The 16,781-nt window shown below is 38.1% G+C and overlaps 1 protein-coding gene across 3 annotated transcripts in view; it reads left to right on the forward strand.

Moving 5' to 3' along the window:
* The window catches only part of PDHX (pyruvate dehydrogenase complex component X), a 72,737-nt gene that overhangs the window by 16,828 nt on the left and 39,128 nt on the right, over positions 1-16,781 (forward strand). For all 3 annotated transcript variants that reach the window (XM_047877716.1, XM_047877715.1, XM_047877717.1), the window contains exon 3: positions 12,171-12,271. In XM_047877716.1, coding sequence (XP_047733672.1) covers positions 12,171-12,271 — 101 coding nt within the window. The remainder of the gene's footprint in view (positions 1-12,170; positions 12,272-16,781) is intronic.

Consider the following 16,781-nt stretch of genomic DNA (forward strand, 5'->3'; position numbering starts at 1 on the left):
GGGGTTCTTTTCCAATCAGTTGTATTATACAATACATGAATTAAATCATGTCCTCCGCTCATTAACCTAAGTGTTTTTAGATAAAATTTTCCCATGGCAATATAATGTAGCAAAGGTTTTCTGATTCAGCCTGTATCTTTTCACAAGCAGAGAATGGCAAAATATTTTGGGGTTTTTGTTGTGTTTCAGTCCTTATACTTAGCTTTTAGTTTCAGCATCATAAATTTGTTGATCTCCTTATGTTAATCTGTGGCTTTATGATGATTCTGTGTATGTGTGTGTGTTTTTCCTGAAGCTAAGCAAGTTGATTATGAATGTCATTGGCAAGAACAAATAAGTAAGGATAATAAAGAAAGCTCCCAAAAGAAGAGAGTGGAGAAGGAGTCTAGCCCTGCTAGATAGTAAGTGTGTTGTTATGCCTCTGTCATGCAGGGACATGGGGACAATTACTGTGAAGGCATCTGGAGAAGGAGACTTTATTTTTCTGGTGGCTGCTTTCTTTTCCTTTTTTTGCCCCTCTGGCCGCTGCCATGTGCGATGGTAGAAAACCTGCGCCCACGCGGGTATTGACTGGGGGGCAGCTTCTTTCAGCCATCTTTCCCTGTGCTTTACTCGGTCTGCAATACGTTAAAGTTTTGTGGAGGAAAGAGGATGCGTCTCCGGTCCCTATTAGAGGTTGTTAGACAGAGAAATGGACCAGATGAGTTCCCCGTAGCCATTACTATGCTTCAGCTTGAGAAATAGTGAACCAAATGTTAAAAACAGAAAGAGGGGAGCAGAATGGATGGCATGGCTTGGGATGCTATGTCTGATTCCAGAGACCGGCCCTGGCAAGGACTTCTAGGATGTCTGTATGTGACTCAGTGGGCACAGATGTCATCCAGGCAAATGCTGGTATTGAGTGGTCTAGTCTGGTGCTTATAAAATGGCACTGAGAGAATTTAGGTGGTAGGCAGGAATTCAGAGTGTGACAGTTATGCTATGATTCCAGGACACTCCTGGTGTCACTTTTGTAAGTGATGACAGTTACGGGGATTGGGAAGAAGGCTACAAGTATTCACTTCTGAAACATAGCCAAATTGGCTTGAGAGTTTTGAGAGAAAGCCCCCTTTCTTTGAGGGAGACTAGGAGTGCTAGGAAAGGCAATAAGATGGGTTACAGAATGGACCTCACGGCAGGAGCTTGGGACTGTGGTTTGGGCCAATATGGAGGCTAGGAGGTATGGTACATTGAGGCTACCCAGATGACCATGACTGGTCTTGGCCGCGCTAGAGACCATGCTTGGTTGGAAGCATTACTTAATTCCGTTCCTTAGTGGGGAATATGTCTGTATTTTGATACTTCTCCTTCCCCCGTTATGACTAGCAGAGTAATTGGAACACACCTGCCAGTACGGTAAGTGGTTGATCAGTAAGTGTATTAGCAGAGGGAAGAGTAAGCTAAAAGCAGGCGGTGTGTCAGGGATCTAAGAGAGCTTTGCAGATGAGGTACTATTTGCCTTGGTCCTTGTAGAATACTGGGGTTTTATTTAAAAAAGACAGAAATAGGGGCGCCCTGGTGGCTCAGTCGGTTGAGTGTCCGACTTCGGCTTAGGTCATGATCTCACGGTTTGTGGGTTCGAGCCCCGTGTCAGGCTCTGTGGTGTCTGTTCGGAGCCTGGAGCCTGCTTCAGGTTCTGTGTCTCCCTCTGTCTCTGCCCCTCCCCTGCTCATGCTCTGTCTCTCTCTGTCTCAAAAAAAAAAATAAAAACATTAAAAAATAATAATAATAAAAAAATTTAAAAAACGGAAATAAACACAAAAGTGAGGAAGGACGTGGGTAATGTAAATGATTTGGCAAGACCTTGGAAGTGAGATATCACGACATATATTTTGGCAACAGCAGGTAGCTCAGGCTGCATTAAGGGTGCCGCGTGTGTGCGGTCAGATAGGTTATAGGAAGGAACATCGATACCAATCGTCAGTGTGTCAGTCTGGGAGGGTCCCTATCCTAAAGCCAAGGTATCCACCCTTAGGGTTATTTTATAGGAAGTGGTTTCTGTGTGCTTTTTTGAGCCTTGTTAGTAGCATTACACTGAACGGAGCGGGTCCTCACAGCGCTCTGGTATCAAGAGCAAACTATAGGTGATTTAAGAGCCCTCTTTGCCTGCTCACACTTGAAAAGTCAGTATGACTATCTAAAGAGATGGGGTAGGGCCTCTGCTCACTACTGGATAAAAAACTATAAAACAAATTTCTTAATGGTAAGTAGCGCTTAAATACAAGAAAAGGGAGTCATCAAATGCCCGCAGCATCCATAGTGGTCGGTGGCAGTTGAAGCCATGTGCCCCACTTGGCCTGAGCTGGAAGAAGAATAAATGAGAGTGGGAACAGGTGTTTTTGAGCAGAGAGGAGGGAAGGAAGAGAAATCAAGAATTAGGTTTAGGCTTCGACGTGGTAAATTTGAGAGGCTTATTAGACATTCAAGCAAAGATGTTGAATGGACAACTGGTTGTACGATTTGAAGTTCATGAGTGAAGTCATCAGCATATGGATGGAATTTAATGCCATATGATAACAGGCAAATTCATTTGTTTGACTTGATATGGAATAAGAATGCCTACTCCCTTGAAAATTTGCTCTCATAGGCATGTCCTCATGAGGCTTTGAGGTTCACATTTATAGTACTTGCATTTTCTGGAACTCACAGGCAGAGGTAAAGTGGTTCTGGGCTGATAATCTTCCTGGGTTACCTGGCAGAAGCCGTTATTCTGGAAGGACACAGCCTCCAATCCAAGCCATACAAGATTCCCAGATAAAGTCCCACTTACGAAGAGTTCACAGTCTCAAATTTAATATTGTACATGGAAGCAGTCTTTTCGGAGCAAGGGTCATGAGGCATAACAAGTCTCAGGACTAGATCTTCAAGGACTTAAGTTAATTGGAATTATTAGATACATAGAGATGTGTGTTTGAAATGACTAAACATGTAAGAGAAGGAGTTGAAAATATGAAAAGAGACACTCTGCAGAATGTCTAGGCAGATTTGGAAAGGACAAACAGAACTTCTAAGAATGAAAAATATTGTCTCTAAAATTAGAAGAGAAAAACTCAAGGTTGGGTTGAAGTGTGACTGAGCAAAGAATTAGTGAACAGAAGTCTATCCTGAGAAGATTAGCTTACATGCAGCCCAGAGACATAAAGCAGTAGAAAATATGAACAAGACATTGAGACAGGGGGAATAAGATGAAAATCATCCGGTAATCCAATAGCAGGAATTCTAGAAGGAGAAAAGAGAGAATGTAGTTTTCAAGGCAAAAGTAGCAGAGAATTTTCTAGAATTTGAGAAGGACATATATCACTAAATGAAAGAGCCAGTGCTTCATTAAGAAGCACTCTGAGCAATTGGCTCTGCGTGGCTGCTATCTTTTAAAATAATTATCAGTATCTAAGAAAGCTTCACCTTTATAAATAATGGAATCAATTGGCATCTATTTTTAGGTTTCCTGTTCCTGATGAATTACAGAGCTTTGGCTATTTCCACATTCAATATGACAGAGTGTTGGTGTCATTACATAATGATTCAGACACAGAACAGCCTTTTAGGGTTATTATAAAAAGATTAAATTTCTTCACATTTTGAGGCAACTAGATAAGAAGGACTCTTTGGAGCACATTTGTCTTTCAGACTTCTAGCTCACTGGCAATCTGGTAAGTTATTCACATCCATTAGAGTATGGAGAGTATGATGAAGAGCCAGGAGACATATGGTCTCATCATTCTGTTCTTTTTTCCTTTTGATTTTACAATGTGCCGTTTTCACATAGGAAGAGCCAGGATATGCTTTAAGCCCCTGGAGCATGTTTCCCTGAAGGTTGCTCTTAAAATTGTGTTCCGCCAACTGAAGAGAAATGTTTGTTTACTGATAGACTATAAATAATTGAGAGTAATCTTAATCTTTGGTCCAAAGATTCAGTAATTCGCTGTCTTCTTTTTTTAAGTTCCATGTTTATGATTTAATTGTGATCTTTTGAGCGTAACTTAAAACTTCATTAATGTTTATGTACTGTACACGTGTGACTGTATTTCTAAGTATGTTTGGTGCTCGATACATTTATGATCACTTGGTTCAGTCATTCTGTATTAAAAACATATTCATGCATAAAACTTTATACCATTTTTTATTAGCTGTGTTTTAAAAAAATTATCTTGAGATCTTTTTAATGCATGATCAGTGTTATTTAAAACAATGAGTTTAGACCTTCAGACATGAAGAGGACTGAATGTTTTTTCATAGAAAAGAATAGTGTTTTGTCTAATTATAAATCTAGTTTATTTTTAAGCAAAGACTAATGATCTGATGACCTTTAATGGATAGTAGTTTGGTCTTACAAACCTATAATGTTTCTCTGAGACTGTAATTCACAACTATTATTACTAATGTCATGGGGGTATGTGAAGGGTGTGTGGGGGTGTGTTTAAGCTAAGGCAGTGGGAAGAACTCTGGTCTGGGAATCACAGTTTGTCCTTTGGGGTTCCCACTCTGGCATGAAAATATCTGGGGACGAGTTGAAGTAGTTGAAATCTAAGGAGTATCTCTAGCTTTAGAATTCTGTAATTCAATTTCATTTCGTTTTGTTGATGGATGTCTTGGAAATACTCAATAGCACATACATTTTTCCCATTGATGATTGTTAGTTAGCAAAGCGGTTTCATAATGAGTATTAGAGTACTTAGTTTTAGTCTGGGATTATGTAAAGAGTATGCACTATAAAATTGGTAGAGAAGACACTTCAAAAGTGACAGGTAACACGTACAACGTCAGAATCTCTTGAAAGGTGAACTGAGCTGTAATTCCCCATCTATTTTACAGGTTTGTTACTTAGAAAAATGTGCTTCAGATATTTTCAGTTTAATTAACATGGATATAACTTATTTTTTAATCAATTGAAATCAAATCTGTTAGAATAACAAAACCAAGAAAATATTCTCATTTCCCCCCCCCCCCTTTTGTGAGAGCATATTTGAGGGTGTGAAAGACATTGTTTTCTTTCTTGAGATATTTCAGAGTATGAACTGTCTCACGAAACACTGTGGAACAAAACTCGGTTGAGGTAGTAACATGAGGTACTTCCTGAGCCACAGTGTCTGGAACATAGCGTGTGCCTCATCAGGGATGTCTCCTGCTGCCCCTCTTCATGTTATCCCTCAGAGACTGGCATTTCATGTGGACATTCCAGGGGATTATGACTATCTCAAATAGCTTTTATCTCACTAATGCAGAATATAAAATTCCGAAGTGAAACTGTTTTTGAAGGGGTTGATGACTGTTTGAAGTGTTATCACTAGGGCCCATTGCAGAGTTACACGGGTCCCTGGCTTCCGTACGAGAGCTCTGGTGTCTGTCATTTTTGGGGATTTGTATCCATGTTTGTGGTGCTAAAATGAAAAACTTTTGAAACATGCATTTCACAGATAGCTTCACCATTTTTTTCCAGGATACGACTATGTTAACAGCTTTATTGAGGCATGATTTACACACCATAGATTTCACCTATTTCAAGTGCACAGTTCCATAATTTTTACTAAGTAGAAAGACGTGTGTGACCTCGCCAAAATCCAGTTTCAGAACATTTTTGTCACCCAAAAGATCCCTGGTGCCTGACTGCGTTCACTTCTTGCTTCCATCCCTAGTGTGATCTGCTTTCTGGCTCTAAAATTTTGCCTTTCCTGAGCATTTCCTGTAGTAGAATCCTGTAATGTGTCGTCTGTCTTTTGTGACTGGTTTCTTCCATTTAGCATGATTTTGAGGTTCCTTCATGTTGTAGGCTGTTCCTTCCTTTTATTGCTGAACAGCATTCCGTCAGCACACTTTTTTACATTTATTGTTAATATTTCTGTTATGTCGGAATTTTAGAATTGGGGGGTGCCCTTACTGATTACCGCTTTATTTAATAGAATTTTCTGTGGTGATGGAAATGTTATGTATCTGCACTGCCCCATATAGTGAGTGACCCCTAGGCACATGTGTGTTGAGCACTTGAAATGGGCCGTGTAATAAAATGTAAGAGGTCAGAAGGATGTGAAGGTTAATTTTGCCCAGACGTTTCCTTCTCTAACTGCTACTCACGCCTTTAGCCTTCAGGGCAGGACCTCCTCTGTTGGCCTAGGAGCCCAGTTGCCTGGGGTCTTTGGTCCTACAAATGTCTTTTTGGGTGTAATGAAGTGGAAAGGGCTGGCAAACTCTTGAGTAGGGCCCCCTCCTCTGTCTTCACACACTGCTGGAAACACTGAGTGGATGGGATTGGCAAGGCCTGCTTGTTTGTACTCTTCAGTCAAATTAGGAACTTCTTGAAGCAGGTCTGTCTCATTTTATTATTATTATTTTTTACCATACTGTCTTGTATGTCATTTACATAGGGGCAGCTCGTAAGTATTTGTCATGTAAACAATTGAATTATTTTGTTTCTAATCAGAGCTGCCATTCTGTTTCAACTTAGCACTAAAAAGAGGGGTTTTTCTTTAATGTCCATATAGGTGTGATTTACTTGGTCTTACAGATAAAATCTAACTCTCCCCCACCACTACCACTATATACCCCTTTTAAATAAAGACTTGTATTGCTAATTTGTGGCAGGACAGAATTCTTTTGTTAAAGCCAGAGGATGTGTTTAGTTCATAAACATCACCATTGTGTTTGATCAAGACTCTACTTTATGCCCAGAATTTAAAAAGAGAAAGGGAGCCTCTCTATTCTGCAGTCCTCCGCTCCGGCAGCCGCCCATCTGGACAAAGGAATGGACGATGATGCTGGCTTCGGTGCTGGGGAGCGGCCCCCGGGCGGGCCTCTGCTCTGGCCCCTCCTGGGGCCCGCACTCTCGCTCCGGGCCCGCTCCACCTCGGCTGCTGACGTGCACCACAAGGAGATGGGGCAGGGACACACAGGAACACTGCAGAGCCACCATCTCCTGCAACCTGGCTGCTGAGGAGCTGTCTGTCACCTCACACCATCCATGATGCTCTGTCCTGGCCTCTCAGCCTTCCCCTCTAGAATACAAGCTCTTTGTGGACAGAACCATGTCTTATTGTTGCGTTTCTACCCAGTGCTTAGTATAATGCCTTGTATACTGATGTTTGTTGAATGATCTGTTTGGAATGACAGAGCATAGGATAGGGAGTGAGGAGGAGTCCTGGTTCTTAATGGTTCTCAATAACATACCTAACGTTTTTATCTAAATGTGTTGTGAAGTGTTATTTGAAGATGTATTTGAAGCGTTAACCTAACATTTCCAGTTCCATGATCTTTTTTTTTAAAGCAGCTACATATTCAAAACAAAACCGTCCTGAGAGTCAGAGAGATTAAGTAGTTTGGTCAAGATTACTCATTAAGTGTCAGAGCTTGGAATCAAACCTGTGTCTGAGTTGGAAAACTTCCTTGTAACTACTCTGCTTTGCAGCTTTTCTCAGTTGTAGCACTAAATTGTTGATCAGGGCCCACACGGAGGATACTTCGAATCATCATGGCTCGTTATTAGTCTCAAAATATTTTTCTGGCATTTACATTATGTTTGATTATTGATAACTCAAAGCTTAGCTTCATAAAATGAGGGGTAATGTGCCCTCATGTAATAATATGATGTTTTAAACTTTGCTGTGGTTTCTGAGGAAAGTTCGCCACATAGCGAATCGATCCTTTTCTGTTTCTTTCTATTTTCTCTCTTGGCATTCTCGTATACCTAATATATATGTCTATGTTACGTGAATAGGTGTACATAAAATTAGAACACCGTAAAAAGGAAATAGGCTACCTGAGATGTTAAATGTTAGAAGCATGCTACAAATCAAATATTAGAACCAAATGAAATGTGAATGATAGTTTGATGTATACCTTATGATGACATGAGAACTTGTGAAATTATTGGAGTTTTGTCCTCAAGTATTTTAATCTCAAACTCATTATGTGTGAAGCACTAGCTGGAGTCCAGGGTAATGAAGTAGAATGTAAAACATTTAAGATGTGTCCTGTTCCTATCGTGAAGAAGCTCATAGTCTGGTAAATAGAGGAAAACCCGATCGAAAAAGAAAATTAACAGTAGCAACATAACATTTTATGATGCAATTTGTGATGCATTTCAAATTAATTACAGCTGCTGTAGGAATTCAGGAATAGGAAGAAAGACATCTGAGTTGATCGATGGTTGATCTGTGGTTTTTAAAGGAATTTGCAATAGGTGAACACAAGTAATAACATATCATTTTACTATTTTCCTATGGGCAGAATTTCTAGATGTCTAGAAGTATTTAATGGCCAGGTTGCCTAGTTCAACTGTTTTTTCCATGGTTACAGCAGAAACATACAAGGGTGTGATTTTTTTTTTCCTTTTGAAATACAATCTGTTTTAACTATGGAAACATCTGTCATTATAAAGAAGCGTGTAAGGTGATATAATCTGCTTTGTCTGTATGACATACAAGGTTCCTTTTTGGTCTGATTTCTGCTTACCTCACCAGCCTAATCTCTCATTGCTTCTCTCAGGTACTATTAGCCAGCTCCTCCAAAGTTTCCTGTTCTCTTTTGCCTCCTGGGCTTTGGGTATGTTGTGCCTTCTTGGATCACTGCCTCATTACTTGATTGTCTTCTCCTCATCTTTTCAGGCTTAGATTATATATATACACATACACACACATACAAATATGTATATAGTATACATAATGCACATAAATAATATACATAGTAATGTAAATCTGTATATATCTCCTTGGTTTAGGAAGCCTTTCACCTTGCAAAAACTGAATTTGATACCCCTCCTGAATGTTCCTATAGCATTCTGACTTTACCTAATCCCCACCATAATTTCCAATTTGTCACTAGGTAGTAAGCAAGCTTCCTGAGCTCAGAAATCTTAACTGTTTTTCCCCCCACTGCTGTATCCTCAATGCCCTCATGCATTTGCAATAAATATTTGTTGAGTAGAAAAATCTCCTTAGGGTTAGGCCAATCACCTTTCAGGTGTTTCATAAATACCATCTAACAGATATGTTTATTTCATTAAAAAAGTTGTATTGATGATTCTGAACTGTTTTAACTGAAGATAATATAACCATCTATGTGAACATCTTGGAATACAGTGAAGTAGTTTCTGTACAGTGAACTTCCAGAGCATATTCATCTTAGGGTTTTAGATTTTCCTTCATGTTCTTTTATTGAGTGTGCCTATTGATACTGCTATACCAGCTATTTTTGGTTTATGTGTGAGGGAATGTATTTGTATGTTACATGCTTTTCTATACCTGTATTTTTAAGTGTTTTTGTTTTTAGGTCTGTCTCTTGTAAGCCACATTTCTCCAGGTTTTATTTTACTTTTATTCATTTTGATAATTTCTGCTGCTTTTAGTAGGTTGTTTTATCCATTTACATTTATTACAATTACTGATATATTTGGACTTATTTCTACAATTTTTGTGTGTTGTTTTTTTCTTTTCATGTGTCTGCCTTCAATTGGATGAAGTTTTTACTTAATTTTTCCTCTGCTTTTTTAAATGCTGTAGATTATATTTCTGTATATTTTTTTGGTGTACACTATTAGGTATTTTGGGTACATACTTAATTAAATTTTGCCAATAAAGTCTAGAGTTAGTTAGCCTTTTTTTTTTTTTTTTTGGCCTGTTTATGTCAAAGTTCTTAGCATGCTTTAACTATCAACGAAACATTCCCTTATCCAGCTTATTGTTTTTTAGAAGTTGAGTTTTACATTTTTTAAACCCTCAGAAATTAGCTTTTAAATGATTAATAGTTACCATTCTGTCAATCTCTAGTAATTTGCTTTGTGTAGCCCATGGGTCCCCTCTGTGTCTATTTTTCTTCTTGATGAACTGCATTTTCTAATAGCTCATCAATAGGTGGTAAATTTTCTTAGCCTTTATATGTCTAAAGAATCCTTTTCTTTTATTCGTGAATGATGGTTTGGCTGCATATAAAATTGTACAGTTCTTTTTCCCCAGCTTTTTGAAGATACTCCTTTTTTGTCTTCTGACCTTTATTACAGCTTCTGAGAAGTGGGCTGTCATTCCATTGAAGTAATCCGTTTTTGGTTTTTTTGTCTTTTTTCTCTGATAGCTTTTAAGATTGTTTTTGGGCTACCTGGGTGGCTCTGTTGGTTGAGTGTCTGACTCTTGATTTCGACTCAGGTTATGATCTCATGATTCGTGAGATCAAGCCCTGCGTGGGGCTCTATGCTGGCAGCATGGAGCCTGTTTGGAATTCTCTCTCCCTCTCTCTCTGCCCCTCCCACCCTTTCTCTCTCTTTCTCTCACTCTCAAAATAAACTAAAAAAAAAAAAAAAAAGATTGTTTTTGTGTAGAATTTCATGATAGTGTATCTCATGTGGATTCATGTTTATACAGTCTAATGCTCTTTTTCTGTTTGAATTTTTTTTTAGTGAGGCATAAATTGCATAAAGTATAAGCTCAGTTAATTTTTATATACACATATATACCAGGTTACCGCTGCCTAGTCAAGATTCATTATATTTCTAGCAAGCTACAAGGCTCCCGGTGCCCCCTCCTAGTCCATACACCATAGGCTAAAATTACTCTATATTCGTTCAGAGCCCTTTCATGTTGAGGATACATATTTCCTTTCCGTTGTAGGAAATTCTCAGCAATTATCTTTTCATGTATTGCTTCTATACTCTTCCGTTGGAAAATCCATTAGACGGACATTGCAGCCTCAATCTCTGTTGTTTCTCTTAAGTGCTCTCTTCTATTTTTAATCTTTTTCTCTGCCTGTATTAAGTTCCAAGTAGTTCCTTAATGCTACCTTTAATTCACTAATTCACTTCACTATGTCCAGTCTAGAGTACATCCCATTGATTGTTTCTATTTCAATGACTATATTTTTCATTTCCAAGATTTCTAATTAGTTCTTTCCTTCCTACGTGATATTACTTTGTTTCATTTCTGTACACTGTTTTTTATCTCTTGTTCTTGTGATGGGCCTTTTACCTTCATTTGTATTTCTGAGCATCCTCAAAATACTTATTTAAAAATCTTTGGCAGGCTGCACTAAATGAGTTGCATCTGAAATATTTTTTTTCAGCGATTGATTTTGTGGTTTTCTTTCTTAGCATTAAATTTCTTCAAATGTTTTGGAATTGCATTTTGTAATTTACTTTTCAGTGGAAGGCTTTTTGTTTGTGTTTCAATGTCTTCCTGCCCTCCCTTTCCTCACTCCCAGTCTAGGGATTTTGCTGTTGATATTGGAGATATTGGTAGGATGCAGTGATGGAGACAGAGGGGGGCTTGGCTCAGATCCTGGTACTAAGGCAGTGTTTTGTACCCCACCTCCTAGACTACTGCAGTTCTTTGTAAAGCCATAGCCCTAGTCAACATGTCTTCATTGCCCACTTAATCAGCCCCCTATTTTGAGTAAAGGCACTGATCCAGCCCTGGCTTTAAGGGGAGATTCTGATTTGCAAATCACTTCAGCAAATCACTTTTAGTTCTCTTTACTCCAAAGAGAACCACTGCATTCTCCCCGCTGATCACCCCCTCCACACAACACACACACCTGCTTCTGGGTCCAGAAACAGCAAGGCAGGTACTGCTCAACATTTTTGAGTTTCCATACTTTCTGTTGCACAGACGTGTTTCTTATTTGACCTCAGTTGTGTCTGTGACATTGTCTCATTTTGTTTAATACACTTTATTTATGCTCTGCAGTGCCAACAGGGTTTCTGAACTCACCCTACAATGTTAACCCAGAAGCGCTATTAATTGTAAAACTTTTCTCTTCATGGAATGATAGTCAAAATATATTAAAAAGAAAGGAATGGGTCTGGAATTGATTTGTTTGGAGGAGAATATGCATTCGTTACTATTGTCTCTAAAATGTAAACTTCATTTTTTAACATTTGCTCAGTAATCTTTTGTAATTGTCTTTTATTATAACAGATATAGTTTATGTCCATTATAGAGCTTTTGGAAAATACAGCAAACCATACATTTATACACACGTGCAAACACACACACACATATACAATGAGAATTACTTGTAATTCTATAGCCCAGAGGTAGCTACCGAATATTTTGGTATTTATTATTTATGTTTTACTTAAGCACACTCCAGCCCACATACTAATATTCATATTTTTAAAAAAAAAAAAACAAAACAAACCCAGTCTTGTTTTGTAGGTGAAGCTGTGAGTGCTGGAGATGCCTTATGTGAAATAGAGACTGACAAAGCTGTGGTTACCTTAGATGCAAGTGATGATGGCATCTTGGCCAAAATAGTGGTAAGTTTATATTTTGATGTCTTCAACAGGATGAAGATCTCTTAAATGGGAAGTTCCTTGAATTAGAGTCACCCTTTACTTTTACCACTGTATTTACAGTGTTGTGTTATCTGTATGTACATAATACATTTTTAATTCAGATGTTTATAATAGTTGAGTTTTAAGGTCTGATAATAGCCAGTGATGATCAGACAACATGGAAATATTTCAACCATGACAATGGTACTCAGTGTTTTGGGTTTCTTCATAGAGAATGAGAAGCATTCTGGCCTGAGAAGAGAGAAGGCTCTTTGAGGTGGAATTTGAAGACAAAGCAATAGGTTAAAGCTCAGCACTACCAGTTTCCTAGTTTGTAGTCAGTTAAACCAGAAAGAAGGAACGTTTTACTGTATCACACGAAATCAAGAAATCCTGGGGCGCCTGGGTGGCGCAGTCGGTTAAGCGTCCGACTTCAGCCAGGTCACGATCTCGCGGTCCGGGAGTTCGAGCCCCGCGTCAGGCTCTGGGCTGATGGCTCAGAGCCTGGAGCCTGTTTCCGATTCTGTGTCTCCCTCTCTCTCTGCCCATCCCCCGTTCATGCTCTGTCTCTCTCTGTCCCAAAAATAAATAAACGTTGAAAAAAAAAAAATTAAAAAAAAAAAAAAGAAAAGAAATCCTTTCTTCATCTGTCCCCAGGACTCCCAGGATTGGAAGTATGTAAAGTGACCATCTGTTCAGCTCCTGTTCTCCAGACAAGAATATCTTAAGTTGTCCAGTGCAGATTCTTGTCTATAGGTTTCATAGCCTCACTCAGTGGCCTGGTCCAACTCTGACTCATCCTTACAGTTTGGACATTTTTGCAATCATTTAAAAATATCTATATAAAAAGATACATATGTGGTATTTTTCACATACTTAAATATAGTTGAGTTGACAGTCTTGTCTATTGATAGTATATTTTCTGTTTCATGAGCTTTTTAATGATATATATATACTTGTGGGTTTAGCAAAACTGAAGTCATTTCCTTTGAGATCCCAATTTAAATAGATGCAGTAATTTTGAATATTCCTCTCTGGGCAATCTTTGCTTTATCGCTAATTTAAAATATGGAGCTATGCCTTGGATACTGTAATGCTATTACTAGAAGTGGAAGCTATTAGTACAGACGTTCAATCAAAGTGTCTAGCAATAAAAGAAAGGTTAGTTAACAGAAGAAAACGTGGAATATCATGTAGCCATTAAAAATTGTTTCTAGAAAAAAAAGTAATTTCTTTACATGTTATACATTAATAAAAATTCTTAAATTTTTTTGAAAAAACGCTTTTAAAACTGTATATGGGCAGGGGCGCCTGAGTGCCTCAGTTGGTTAAGCGTCTGACTTTGGCTCAGGTCATGATCTTGTGGTTCATGAGTTCGAGCCCAGCCATCGGCCTTTCTGCTGTGAGCGCAGAGCCTGCTTCAGATCTTCTGTCTGCCTCTCTCTCTGCCCCTCCCCTGCTTCTGCTCTCTCTCTCAAAAATAAAACATTTTAAAAAATTTTATATGGGCAGTGATTATAATCTTGTAGGACTTAAAAAAAATTTTTTTTAAATGTTTATTTATTTTTGGGAGAGAGAAGGAGACAGGGATCCGAAGTGGGCTCTGCACTGACAGTAGAGAGCCCAGTTGTGGAGCTCAAACCCACAAACCTTGAGATCATGATCTGAGTTGAAGTCAGCCGCTTAACCGACTGAGGCACCCAGGTGCCCCAATCTTATAGGACTTTAAAGAAAAACATGTATAGAAAAGATTAAAGTGTTGTAAAAATGTCAGTTGTTTTTGGGGGATGGAACTAAGATCCTCCTACCCCATATTTTCTATTTTTCTTTATAGTCTAAATTTTCTATAATAGCTATATTGTTTTTATAATGAAATAGTAGCATTTTTGTGAAAATTAAAATAAAATGCTTAAAGCCTACTTAGGGTTACATGATATATTCACTGATGGAGCGTGTTTGTTTCTTCTAGAACATGTAATGATATGTTGTAACAGCTAAGATTGTAGGCTTTGGAGTTAAACTGCTGCCTGATTCATATAGCTAATAAATTCTGCTAGTTATTAGTTATGTAATAGTTGGCAAATTCTTTAACCTCTCTGTGCCTTTTTCCTCGTAATGAGGATAATGACAATACTATCTACATCATGGATAGTAGTAGAGATTGAGATAATACGTATATACTCATTACAAGACCTATTGCCTACCAAGTGTCAATATATATTGCTGTCTTCATCGTTATTACAATTACTCACCCAGCTCTTGGTGACCATTAGCTCGCATGTCAGTCTGTTTTTTTACCTAATAATTTGTGTTCGTTGTTTGCGACTGAATGGTTAGTATTCATTTGGGCCTCTGTAGTTTGGTACAGACATGCCGCACATCTATTAGTAGTCCATTGTTGATGGGTTTTCAGTTCTGAGACACCAGCTCACCTCTGTTTTGGGCATGGATAGAACACCTTCCTTTGCATTTTATCCAGAGGCTACACTTTGGAATGTTACAGTCTATTTAGATGTAGATCTATGTATAGTTTTCCATTCGTGTTTTCTACTAGAAACCTTTCCCCTTTTTTCTAGTCATTTATATGTTGCTTTTTACATTCTGATTATCAAACTTTCTTTACTTGTCATCTACAATATTAACAGCCACGTTAAAACACATTGTTGAAAATACTTCCTTGGAAGAAATATGAATGGAAAACTAAAATTTCTATACCTTCATAATAAGGAAAATATAAATATTCATACCAAAAGCATCCGACTTCGGCTCAGGTCATGATCTCATGGTCCGTGGGTTCGAGCTCTGTGTTGGGCTCTGTGCTGACAGCTCAGCACCTGGAGCCTGCTTCAGATTCTGTCTCCCTCTCTCTGCCCCTCCCCCGTTCATGCTCGTGCTCGCTCTCTCTCTCTCTCTCTCTCTCTCTCTGTCTCTCTCAAAATAATAAATAAGCATTAAAAAAATTAAAAAAATAGTTTCTAACTAATTTATGCAGAGTTTGAAAAAGGAAAAGATTGCTTGAATTACAATATGTAACAAACCCAGCTACATTTTATTGTGTATGCTTTTGGCAAGCTGTGTTCTTAGACCTAGTTCTGGTTCCTTTGACTATGAAAGTCTTTCAGAATTGATAGCTTTTCCCACTTAGCTGCTTTGTAATGCATTTCACATTGCTAACAGTGTTATAGGTCGGTAGTGCCTCTTCATCTGGCCCCTAATGCTCTGAAAAGGTAGGGGGCCTAGTGGGAGTATGTGATTGATAAGGGCTTTAGCAGCACAAATGGCTACTTCCTTGCCAAAGAAAAGATTGTATGTATATTTTAGGGCCTTGTGGCTTTATTATTATTCCACATGCGTTTTGGGTAATAGGAATGGGAGTATATTCATGTCCTAATGTACACAGTTTTCTGGTGAAAAAAATCAAGGTGATATTACTGGGGATTTTTAGTCTTTCACCCTACTCCACTCTCAGCCCTCCCACCCTCCTGCCAGTTACACCTGTGTTTCACTGTGGAATAATTCTCATATGAGCAAATAATAAAATGATTTTAATAAGAATACATATAAGAGATCTTTACTTTCAGAGTCAAGGAGTTGGATGATTGATCTCATTAAAAGGCAAGTGATGACAAAAAGCTCTAGTTTTTAGTTTGCCCACGTTTTTGAAACAATTAGAAATTATTGTCTGTTTTGCTCTTCATGGAGGTTTGTTCGCATAGTCTTTGAGAGGTTTTTGTATTCTTCTCCTCCCCCTGCCCGATTTCATTCTCTTCTCATTCGTAATTTTTGCATCTGATTTCCATTTTAGATATAAACTAATAATTATTACATTTTAATTAGAACCAGAAAAAAGCTTAGAAGCTCTTAATAATGTTAATAAAGAGCAATTGCTGTCAGTGTAGATAATTTTAGGATTCATTTCCAGTTTAGCTCAGTTAATGAGGGAGTTGTTAAAAAGTCTTATTTAGTCACTGCCAAATTGCTGTGCGGAAAATCTTAAATTTTTACACACATGCCAGTTCATAAGCTTAGTCTTAAATTTATCTGGCAAATTGGACAGCATGTGTTTTAAGTGATAAATTAATAAAATAGCATATTAGGATGACATATTTGGAGAATTTATTAAAGATCGTCTGGTTTGGCTTCTTATATGATTTGTTACAAACCAGGATACTTTTGAGGGTGAAAACGGTGGGGATGTGAAGATTATTTGAACTTCTATAATTTTTTGAAATTTTAATTTATTGACTAGCAAAACATTCACTGATTTTATAATATTGGTAGACCATTACTATTCAAAACAATTTTCAAGAATAGATTTTTTTCTGAAATCCATGGATATTAAAGCAAAATTGTAAAACATACTTGCTTTAGGGACACCTGGCTGGCTTAGTCGGTGGAGCAGGTGACTCTTGATCTCGGGGTCGTGAGTTGAAGCTCCACGTTGGACAGGGCTTACTTGATCATCCGAAAATTAAAAAACAAAGATTCATTA

This window comes from Prionailurus viverrinus, chromosome D1 (genome assembly GCF_022837055.1).
Source record: "Prionailurus viverrinus isolate Anna chromosome D1, UM_Priviv_1.0, whole genome shotgun sequence".
Classification (NCBI taxonomy): domain Eukaryota; kingdom Metazoa; phylum Chordata; class Mammalia; order Carnivora; family Felidae; genus Prionailurus; species Prionailurus viverrinus.